This window comes from Theobroma cacao, chromosome 2 (genome assembly GCF_053813885.1).
Source record: "Theobroma cacao isolate CCN51 chromosome 2, ASM5381388v1, whole genome shotgun sequence".
Taxonomy (NCBI): Eukaryota; Viridiplantae; Streptophyta; class Magnoliopsida; order Malvales; family Malvaceae; genus Theobroma; species Theobroma cacao.
In genome coordinates, this window is record NC_142640.1 from 29,823,544 (window position 1) to 29,835,963 (window position 12,420).

The window sequence follows — 12,420 nt, forward strand, 5'->3', positions numbered from 1 at the left end:
AGGTAAAGTTTAGAGTTCACTTCACACCAAACTACCACGTGAAGATGAAATTCAGCCAACTCTAAGGAATAGCTATATTTTAAAAGTAGAAACATATTTTATGGGTATATGTCGTTTTAACATCCTTGGCGGACTCGTTTGGATGCACGGGCCAAGGTGTCCCCGAGTTTGAGTTTTGGCACAAGCCAAGTTTTTAAGAGAATCATAAGCCATGTTGATTATTTCGATGAAATGTAATTGTTTTATATGAATTGAAATGAGTTTTAAATTTTATGAATCATATTATGATGGGATGATTTAACTGTCTCCATTTACTCAGCTTTAGATGTTGTAGATGAACTTTGCTTACTCACTGGGTTTATAAAAACTCACCTTTTCTTTTCACCTATTTCAGGCTCAAGACAGTTTGTAGACCGCTGATTATGTCGAAGGTTTGCTTTTGGATTTGCACCCTTAGAAATTGTAGGTCTATAGTCTTGTTTATTTTGTTATTTTGGGAGCCCACATGTCATTGTAGAATATTTTGTATACCTGGCTGCGTGTGCCACTGTATGTATGAATTTATTTTGCTTTTATGCTAAAAAAACTATTTACGCAGAGTTCTATAAATATTGTTTTATAAGAAAATGAAATATTTTATTCAATATTTTATTTAATTTGAATAGCTAAAATTTCACTTTAAATTGATGAATTAGACAACAAAACTTATTTTTAGACATGAAATGGATGCTTATTACTTGTATATCATATTTTTAGCAGGGTTAGAAAATTTTAGGTTAAATGACCAAAATACCCCTGTGTAGTAGAAATTCCTTTTTGATTGTTTTTGATTTAAAATTAGTCTATATTTTTTTAATACATGGTATTTAACAACTGTTGCTCACAAGGGAGAAGTAAAACTAATGCGAAAGCCTTGCAAGATTTCGGTTGGTATTCCAGGTATGAATGTCAATCGAGATATCGGGATGGTTGTCACGGGCTCGATGAGAATTCCAAGTTGTGACAGTTTTGTTGCAAATTTTAAGGGGAAAAGTAAGCTGAGTTGCTGGTGGATTTTGAGGAAAGAAAATGGAGGAAGCTGAGTTTTGGGGTGTTGCTGATGGTGAGAGAGAGGAAGAAAGTGCAGCGGGTTGGTGACTGAAAGAAGGGAGAAGGAAGGAAAAGAAAAAAAAAGAGTGGGCATGGCCCAATAGGGAGAAATGGGAAGAGCCCATGGAAAGGGCCCAATGGCAATAAGAAAAGAAAAGTCCAAAAGAGAAAATGAAGGTGGAGATTTGGGCTACCTAGCCCAATTTGGAAGTGCTTAAGTGAAGATAGTGCACTACAGTGGCGTGCCGGAGGAAATGACGAGCGACTGGCAGATAGAAATAGCGATGTAATATCTCGCTATTATAAGGTGAGTAGGGGGTGTCAATTTTAAAATTTTCGTAAATATATACCTATATGTATGATTTATTTTAAATGTGAAAATTGTGAAGAGCATGCACTGGTAACAATATTAGGAAATTGTGGTTGCAAATTATGTTTAGAAATCGTTTTGAATATATATATGTATAAATTATATGTAAAGTGTTTTGAAAATCGGGAAACAAGCCCTTCACACTGTTTTGCCTCAAAATCTATGCCTTATATTTGTGCAGTGTGCATTCATGATTATATTGCTTATTCACCATGCGAACTATTGTTTTGATATTCATGCATAAATATATTTTGAGAAAATGATAGATTTTATCATACCCTATAGTGAATGCTTTGGAAATAATTTCGAAACAAGATGTCAAGGACATAAAGTGATTTCTAAAATGGTTTTAGAAATTGAGAGATTCGAGAGTAGGCTGGCTGTCACTTCGGTTAAGTGTAACCCTCGTGCACGAGTGAGCTCTAGCTAGAGAATCTTTGGGTTTTCGACTGGTGGTTAGGCATGGTGGGGACCACAGCCTGTGATATATGTATGCATGGCTAGGCCACCAGATGATTACACGGTTGCGACCGCTTGATTCTCCGATGTCGGCCAACATCGTTGAGACTGCCATGGCATGTGGGATCCGGTCGAGAGAGGCTCCCGGATGTTATTACGTGGTAGCGGGACCATGGGTTTATTTTCATTCCCTACTCGAGAGTGGCATCTCTAGGTTTTCAAACTCATATTTCTTTGCATGGTGAAAGTGGAATTTAATGGTTTTTCTATAGCTCCCCTATTTTTACGATGAAATGAATTTTAACTCCTCGAGTGCAAGGCGATTTGTAATTTACATATGAGTTTGATTAACATTCGATTTCATGGGAGCTTGCCGAATATACTGATTTGATTTGAGAAAAATGTCAATTGATCTTGACGGTGAAATTTTCTTTATGTAAAATTGTTTTAATTCAATATTTCAAATGATTGACTTGAATAAGGTTATTGATCTATTTTGTAGTGAAAATTTTTATCTGCCTTGGTTCAATTTATCAATTGAAGTGTTTATAATGTGTAAGAAATCCTCGATTTTTCATATATGGCACAAACTCTAGTTTGAAATAAAGTATTTTTATAATCCTGCATTTTAACATTCAACTGATTTGCTGTTTGCTTGTTTCCCATCTACGCCCTTCTCACGGAGCCGATGATCATTGAGTCTGTGAGACTCACACCCCTCTTTTTCCCTTTTGCAGATAGGGATCAGCATAGCGTGTAATCATCGACGTGTACGGTACACTGCAAATAGGTAAAGGCATCTCATAGCATTTTATTCCGAGTCACTCCGTTGTTAGAGGTCGAATCGTAGCACTTTGTTTATTAACTTGTAAACGGATATTGATGTTGATATAAGTAAATAATTGGAGATTATGGATTTCAATATATATACTTGTGAATAAATGGTTTAAAGATTGAATTGATTATTATGTTATAGTTCAAGTCATGATATGATAGAATAATGTTTTAAGTATCAATATGGAATGGTGATTGTATATAGTGAACTAACGGGCATTTCTAGTCAGGATTGTTCGGGACTTGACGGGTCTTTCTTGAAGGTCTCAGACTCCGGTAGCGACCGGGAGAGGTCGTCACACATAGATTGAAGTATATGGGATACTTGAGGATAACGTGTAGGTGCTTGTTAAAGAACAAGTACATTGAACATGACCCGCTATGAGAATTCCATTTGGTATTTCACTCAAGTGTCTATGGAAAATGTTCTCATGTGATAGTTGTGCAACTAATCCTTGGACTTGAGACACCAGATCATCTTGTATGGGGAATGACGTACTTTGATTTCACCCTTATGGGTTTGGAAGCAACCAGATGCCTAAATAGGGTGCTTTTGGGTATGCCATGAAGCATGCGAAGGTGAATGAGTGGTCAAGAGAGGATTCATCACCCCAAGTGATATGAGGGGATGTATCTCACTTGTTCTCAATTCTTGATTAACTTGTATAAAGTCTTTGGCCAAAGCATGATGAATTTGAGGAAAATTAGTTTTCTAAATTCATAAAGTTAGTCATGAATTATGGGAACTAATATGGAATGTTATAAGTAGACACTGAGCCATGCTTAATGACATATCTGGGATATTTTATGAAAGGACTGTATTGCACTGAGAGGCTTATCACTGAAAGGCTTTGTCAAATTCTTTAATTGACTTTCCAACATTTAAGTGGTCATGATGTATTGCTAGATGGCGCTCATGATCTATAAATATAAATTAATTATCAAATTGATATTTGATTATGATTTATATTTATTGCCAATATGTTAAAAGCCTTATAGGTCACACACATTAAGTGACATGATTAACATTAAATAAGGATAATTAATTAAGTTGGACTTAATTGAAAGAGACCAGAACAAAGTGGGAATTAATTAAGTTTTCAGAGACTTAATTAAATTAAAATACAACTGTTGTATTTAGGTTATAAACTAGTTTGGCTATATAAATATATTATATTAGCAAACTAGAACTTAGAAGCCTCCAAACCACTTCTCAGCTGTTTCATAAAATAAGAAAAGAAAAATAGTTTTCTTTGTCTGACAAAAAAATAAACTTTAGCAAGAATTTTTGGTCCTTTTGTTTTAGAAACAATACTTGCTAGCACAAGTAAAAATCCTACCTTTGAGAAGGTCTTATTCAGTCACTGTGTGGATTACTGTTAGAGGCCAAACACTTGGGTGGCTAAAGATTTGACAAATCCTAAAGGTGAAGAAGCAAAGATTTGGATTTAATTGGCTCTTGATTACAATATCCAGAGTAAGGTATGTAACTCTTAAACTTATGAGTGTGCTTATAAATTTAAAAGTTACATGACAAACACAAACATTGACCCTGTAGGATTCGACTGTTTCTCTGATTAAATATTCTTTTATTTTTTCGTTGCGTTACTATTTTTAATTATTGATTATTTTCATGTTTGAGTATGAGGTCGAATCCCAACAATAGTCTCATTTAAGTTAAACACATACATAATTGATGGGAGAAGCTTATCTTCTTCCATTAAGTAGTAAAAGTAGCCAAAGAATATTGTATATGTTGTGGCCTCTTTGCCAACCTATTCCTTTGTTGTTTTAGGTAGGGCCAAGGGGTGAAACATATAATTATGAATGGAGATATAGGAGCTATCAATGGATAAGAGGTATCACATGTTATTAGCATATTCTTTGACAAAAGGAGAAGAAGAAACTAGAAGGTGGGTGGGTAAAAAGGAAAATAATAATGTTGGGCTACCAATTGTAATAAGAGGAATTGCTTAAGAGAGTTGAAAATGAGGTCACTAGTGAGAACACACATGAATTTGCTACAAGGTATCAAGCTTGAGAAACGAAGCTGCCACATAAGAAAAATAAGTGATAACTCATCTCTTTCCTTTTTCTTTTATATAGTCTTGGATGAAAACTCATCTTGTTTGCATGTAATTAATGCTGCGAGTGTATATATAAGGTTCCATGGCCCATGTGCTATATTGTTCACCATACAAAACTCTCATATTAAGCAAACCTTGAGATTTTAAGATGTTTCTTCTTTCTTCATACATTCATATATGTACTAAGAGTTGCCAACTAATCATATAGTAATAAGCCCTTCGCCAACCTTAGATTTTTCTTTTCTGTTATATGGACCAAACAAATCTTCAAGGTTGCCAGCTACTAATATCTTAGAACAATCTGTTTAACAATAACATTACACACCTAGCAGCTATTGATGTTTACCATCGATGTGCTTCTTTCATGAGACTGTATGAAACGTAAAACAAAAATATAAGTAATATTCGTAAATAATAATAATAATAATAATAATAATAAAGACACTTTAATTCTCAAGAAAGTGAAATTAATTATAAGTAAAATTATTTTAAAAGCCTAAATAAATATCAAAATTATGTTTTAGTGACCACAGAGATTATTGTTTGCAAAAAATATTGTAAATATAATTACTTTTTTAATTCCTAGCTACTTAAATAGAGAATCAAAATCAAGAAATGTGGATTTATGCTTTAAAAAACCACTTTAGTGAAAGCATTTATCTATATATATGTGTATATATGTATACATACGTATAAATATATATATATATATATATGTATGTATGTATAAATAGTTAATTAAGCAATTGAAAATATCTAGGAACTCATTTGGTAAAAAATATGGAAATATTATCAAATAATGAATTTTAATTATTATTCTAATATGAAATTTTTGAATTTTACAGATCAATACCAAATTAGATTATTAACATGTATCTCACAAAAATATATTTATGTAGCTTAATAAATTAATTAATTATTAAATATATACAACAACCATTTAACCTATGAAAAAAAAACAAGAAGTTAAAACAAAACAGAAAAGAAAAAAAGAAATCTTATCCAACCCAACATCCAAAAACACAAAAAAACCTATATAAACAACAATTTGTAAAAGCTGACCCCACCACACATGGCCTCAATCTCCCACCCTTTAACCATTCCTTTCTCATTTGCTTTTTCATCTCTTCTTTCTTTCTTCGTTTTCTTCTTGTATATATATAACAGCCTCATCTCTTTCATTCTAATCCACCTTCCAATCTCTTTTAATAAAAAAAAAAAATATATATATATATATATATATATATATATATATATATTTCTTAACTCATTTCCTCAAAATTCACTTTCCAATCAAAATCAAATTATTTTAAGGTAAACAAAAAAGAAATGGGATTACAAAGCCAGTTAACCGACGTGTCGTCGGATTCGATCCCGCTTCTTCTCGTAGCACTAGTCGCCAACTGCCTCGGCTGCCTCCGAAACCTCCTCTTGGATCTCCTCCAATCCACCGGCCTACTCCCTTGCCCCGACCGGACCCCCACAACCATCGACGACGTTGGAGTCCTAGGTTCGGGCCTCGCCGGCCTCATCGTACTCGCCGAGCAGCTCAACTTAAACAAGGTTTTCTCCTACAGGTACTGTGGCGGAGCAGGAGGAGGCGGCTCTGATTGCGTGGTCTGCTTGTGCACGCTAAGAGATGGGGAGCAGGTGAGGAAGCTCGATTGCTGCCACGTGTTTCATAAGGATTGCTTTGATGGTTGGCTTGATCATCTCAATTTTAATTGCCCGCTCTGTCGATCGCCTCTCAAAACCGACCAGCGCGTCAAAACCACGCCGAGACGCGTCGGTGAGGATTTGCTTGCTTGGTTTTCTCTTCGCTGATTGGATGGACGGCGATGATGATGATGATGATGCTGTCCATGATTTTGGTGATTGGATATTTTAGAAATTTTAGAATTTGTTTTCTCCTTTCTGCGGGACGGGGGATTTGGGAATTCTCCTTTTGAACTTTCTATATTAGGAATAGTTTATATTTTTGTTTTAATTTTTTAAACTCTTTTTTTGGAAAGGATTCTTTGAGGGATCCTTTATTTTCACTGCTGTAAATGTTTTTATAACTTTGTTTTCTTACTTTTGTTGTACTCATACAATAAGAAAAGAGTTATCTTTGTGTAAAAGTTATTCACATTGAGCCTTGAGAAGCTACTTGTGTATTTTAGGTAAATATGCCTGCAGTTAGGGCTAGCCAATAAATATTTTTTATATGTTGGTATAAAAAAAAAGAAAGATATTCTTATTATTTTTGTACAACAACAATGCTAACTATTGTTCTTGTCCACACGTTTTCTATGTTGGTATCTTGGCCTAATTTCATTCTTTTTCTTACCAAGAATAATGTTAGATTTGCTTTTTATGGTGTAGGAAAATATTTAATGTGATATTTGTACAAACAAATTTTCAAAAGCATTTATTTGCTCCTTAATGTATGTCAATGTCTAAAACCAATAAGAAAATTTGAGGACATATCAATGAATTAATTAAAACGTGTCACATGATTAAATAAATGTCATATCACTTTTTTGATCATATGGAATCACTCATTTGATCATGATAAAGATGTACATGTGACATGATTTCATTCCATAACAAGTTTTAAAATTTTAATTTTTGAAAAATAGACGGAATTTTTTAAAAAATTATTCATTGAAAAGTAAAAAAACCTTAAAGAAAATTTTCCTTTTCTGCTTTTTTTGTCTTCTTTCTCTACTTTCCTTCCTCTTGGCCCTTTCCATCTCCCTTCATGTCAAGTTGAATCTAGTCATTGTAAATTAGAGTTTGTCTACTGAGGTTGGGTCCAACATCGATACGGTAGGGAATGAGTTGGGAGAAAAGAGGAAGGAGAGGAGAGAAAAGGGGAGAAAAAAATTTAAAAACTTGTTTTATAAATCATTTGGTTGTCTTTCTATTTTTAGATAAATACCTTTTTTTAATTTTGATTGCTTTTATTTTCAAAAATAAAACTATTATTTAGGTTTTGGTGTTTTATTTTTCCAAAAAATGATGAAAATTTTGAGAAAAAAGAATTAAGGAAAAATTTCAAATGTTTGTTTTTATAAAATACTATACAAAAATTTAGCTCTTTTATTTTTCAAGAAAATATAAATTAGTTACGAACATTTAAGTCTTTTTTTTTAATTTCAAAAATATTCATTTTAAAATTTTTAATTTTTTATTTTCAAAAAATTTAAAATTTTTTACCAATTAGGTACACAAAGTGTTTCCTATTTATTGACCAGAAAAAGTCATGTGGCATTTATTCGACCTCATGGCACATCCTGATTGGATCATTAAAACATCATGAAATTTTTTTCGAAGGTTAAATGCTCAAATTAGGACTAAATGTTTGGATACTTTTTCAATTAAGAACCACACATTTCAATTGTAACAATCAAGGGCCAAACATTTTTTATTCCTTACAATTACAAGCTAAGTTGACAGGTGGATGGAGCGTATATCATATGCGACAAAAAATCACGTGAGCTAATAACATGGCATGTTGCGACATGTTATTTTTACTTTTTTTGCTGTTTGATGGATTCCTATTTTATATGGCTCCTTTTGTTGATTTATGATTTTGGGGATGCTAGTGATTTTCCTTTTGTTAATCTCTTTATGAGTGGTTGAATGCCTTGTTTATGTTTTGTAGGGCATATTTATTTTTTTGTTTTCTGATTATGGCATCTTTTTTCACTCATGGGGACTTTTTGATACCTATTGGGAAGTTGGAACGCTACCTTATTGTGGTTTCCATGGAGATGCCTTTGATTTGCATTTTGGATGGATATAACTTCCTTTTGTAGCCTTTGCTTTTGTCTTTTGCTTACTATTAGGGTTGGTTTGCTGAAGCTTCTTTTTCTACCCTTCCTTTTTTGGAGAAGCCTCATGTATTTATATGTAATTACCTCTATGAGTGCCTTGCACTCGTTGTTGATGTCTTTTATTGGGAAAGACTCTTGGGATCTTTGGTTGAGAGTTATATTTGTTCGACCTACTGAGTTGGGGTTCTTGCTGCACTCCATTGGACTTCCCTACAGCTTTTGTAAAGAAAGGGATTTATTATTATTTAATATATTCCTATAATTTTTTTTAAAAAAATTAGTTATTACACGCCATGTTGAAAATTTAATTATTATATGCCATATTGAAAAATGTAGTTGTTGTAAGCTATATTGAAGATTTAGTTGTTATATGCTATGTTCAAAAATGTAGTTGTTATAAGCAATGTTGAAGATTTAGTTGTTACACGCTATTGTTCAATTTTCTATCCACGCAAGTGCACGTATCACAAAGATAATATAGAGATGAGTAGAGTGTCGATCTCATAAAAAATTAAATTAATCCTTATTGTTAACTACTAAAATTAACACACCTTAATTTTATCTAAACAATTAAAATTAAAAAGAAAGATTTGAAACTAATAAACTAATAATTAAACTAATATATCATTAAAATTACTTTTTGATTACCAGACATAAGATTATAATATCTCTCAATACTTCATCTGAATATTGTCTCTCTCTTAACTGAGTTTACTAGATTAAGTTATTACCCTAGAGTCCTAAATTATTTACAAGTCTTTATCGACTTTCTCATAAAAATTCCTCTTCCAATTAATTTACTATATGTCTATGCAAATTATATTGTAGAAAAATTCATTAAGTTTGTGCTCTAATTTTGGCTACGTATGACTTATAGGTGTATGTTTACCCTATATGCAAATCAAACCACCTAATCAACTAAGTGCATTCAATCATACGCTATTCTATTCAGGATTTACCTAAATCTCCTTCGACAAGGTTTAACCTAGGTTTCCAATTCAATCTAATTGGTGGCCAACCAACTAGAAGCATTAAGAACAGAATAAAATAAATAACTTAAATCTATCAAACATAAGTAAAAGAGAGATAAATAATTTAGACTATATATTGAGTTCAATTATAATCTTAGATTAACAATTTAGTTCCCCTTCAAGTCACACATTATTATTGAATAAAGTTTAAACATTCAAATTAAACTAAGAAAAATAAGAAAAAAAACAAAAAGATAGAAAAACCCAAGAATTGTATTCTTGATCTCCAAATCTCCATGAATCCTTCAAATTCTTCTTAGCTTCAATAACTTTGTGGCTTGAGTCTTAGCCGTCAATATGGTATTTCTGTTCTCTCCTTAAAAATCATCTGAAAGGTTATTTTTATAGGCTTTGAAGTTAGGCCAAGGTGGGTGAAGAAAGAAGTCAATTCCAACTGGGATTTCCTCATCAGACTATATGGGTCGCAGCCTTGCCCAATTAATTAATAGAAATAGTAATTGCTCTAGGACAACTACAATGTGTCAATTGTGACAAGAGTTTTGACTACCTTCCAAGCCAAACTGGATGAAGTGGTAAACATAAAAGTTGTAGATTTTTCTCTTATCTTTCCAATGGTTTTAGAATAGATTCATTTAGAGCTCTGTAAAAAGAGTTATGGCTAAAATACTAAAATATGTGCAATAAAAGTTTACTCCTTAAAATTGCTCTCCTTCTTTCATCAAATACCTACAAAAGCACAAATAACAACCTATCTTAACCACATTAACACCAAATTAAGTATAAAATTAACTAAGATTAGATTGACTCAATTAAAATAACTAATTTAAAATAATTAAATAAAACTTACTAATTTTTATGCATTACAACAAGAATTGAGCTAAATTATTATCAAAATTAAGCCCAAATAACTTTATATTATAGATTTATCACATGCCATATTGAAAAATGTAGTTGTTACAAGCCATATTAAAGATTTAGTTGTTACATGCCATTTTGAAAATTTAGTTGTTACATGCCATGTTGAAAAATGTAGTTGTTACAAGCCATGTTGAAGATCTAGTTGTTACATGCCATGTTGAAAATTTTAGTTATTACACACCATGATGAAAAAGTTGTTACATGCCACGTCATAATTTGAACCATTTTAACTTGACAGAAAAGACTTGATAGTCCATGTCATGCGCGTGTTCTACATGTGCCAAACATTTCTCGCCTTAGCCTTTAATTGTAAGGAACCGAAAACGTTTGACCCTAAATTGACAAAAATCCAAAACTTTTGACCCCAAATTGAACAGTTAGCCTTTTTTTTAATGATTTTAAACGTTTAGGCATAATGATAGATGGAATGAAAGTTTGGGTGTTACATTGAATGCGTTTTAATATAGATATCACATGAAATATCTTCTTATACTATAAAAGCTAAATGTGACATTATTCTTTCTTACAACCATTAAAAAAAATAATGAGTTGTTTATTTTCTGTAGTCAGTTGAATTGGTTCTACTATTGACATTTCCCTTATAAAAAAACCTAACCTATTTTAATTATAAGAATATCTATATTGCCATGATCCAATTAATGACTTAGCATATTCATATGTACATATAAAGTTTATAAACATCCAACATAACTTATCTTTTATAAACTTTCATCATGTCCAACATGACCTTACCATGCACAATCCATGTGCTCAATTCATCCATAACACAACCATATCACAAGTATAAAGTATGTGCCAAAACCCTTGGCTATAACTTAATACAAAAGGTTTCCAACATAAACAAAATAATATTTTGACATGGACAACAGAATGGATAATAAAGTAATGATGTTGGAATATCTAGTGACATTAACCATGTGCCTCTAGTTGAAACCTACCAAATCATAGTTGGAACCCCTTCCAAGAATGAAGATTCGAGCTACATATTGATATGGAAACTAAACATGAATGTGAAATAATGAGTATAAAACTTAATAAGCAGATATAGGAAGGGGAACTGTTAGCTTTAATAGCTTAAAAATGATTAGAGTTTTGACATGACAAAAATGATCAAAATTTCTTATCTAATTGATCTTTGAATAGCTTGAGTGATCCTTGAATACTTTTAATGTGTCTTTATGTTTCCATACTTGATTGACATTTGAGCTTGTATTTAAAGTTGTTTTGTCAAAGGAAAAATCTTTTATACACTTTAAATCTCAAGTTCAAGTGAGAGGAATCAATTGTTGGAAAAGGAAACATTGATTCTTGTAAGATGGAAATCTTTAAACAAGCTTCCTGAAGCTCAAGAATCGATTCCCAATGGTTAAAAAGTCAATTCTTGCAAGTTAAAATTTCAAAACAAGTTACTAGAATTCCAAGAATCAACACTTGGGAGTCAAGAAGTTGGTTCTCGTAAGTCTGAGTAGAAAAATAAGCACAAAGAATCAATTCCTAGAGAGGCAAAACTTGCTTCTTGAAGCTTCAAAGAGAAAAAGTCAACATGCCAAATCCAAAGACCAAAGAATTAATTCTTGGAGAGACAAAATCATTTCTTAGAGCATCAAACTGAAAATTTAGAAACTTGGAGAATAAGACAGAGATGGGATGAATGGATATGGTTGGAGCGTCAAAGATCAAATTCAAATTTACATATTTGTGCCAAACTACAGTGAATAATTAACACCTTGTGAAGAAAGAATCGATTCTTGGAAAATCACAAAGGTGCCAACTTTAAGCTAAGTCAAGAAGAATCAACATTTGGAAAGGCAACAATTGATTCTCAGAAA

The 12,420-nt window shown here is 32.1% G+C and overlaps 1 protein-coding gene across 1 annotated transcript; it reads left to right on the plus strand.

Moving 5' to 3' along the window:
- The first annotated feature begins 6,053 nt into the window (after positions 1 to 6,053).
- Positions 6,054 to 6,959, plus strand: RHA2A (RING-H2 finger A2A). Its single transcript, XM_007044099.3, has one exon. It carries the CDS (start codon positions 6,169 to 6,171, stop codon positions 6,661 to 6,663), a length of 495 nt encoding a protein of 164 aa, XP_007044161.1. The 5' UTR covers positions 6,054 to 6,168; the 3' UTR covers positions 6,664 to 6,959.
- Positions 6,960 to 12,420: the final 5,461 nt, after the last annotated feature.

Excerpts from the sequence above, each read along its gene's own strand:
- RHA2A (XM_007044099.3), top strand. The coding sequence starts at position 6,169 with ATGGGATTACAAAGCCAGTTAACCGACGTGTCGTCGGATTCGATCCCG.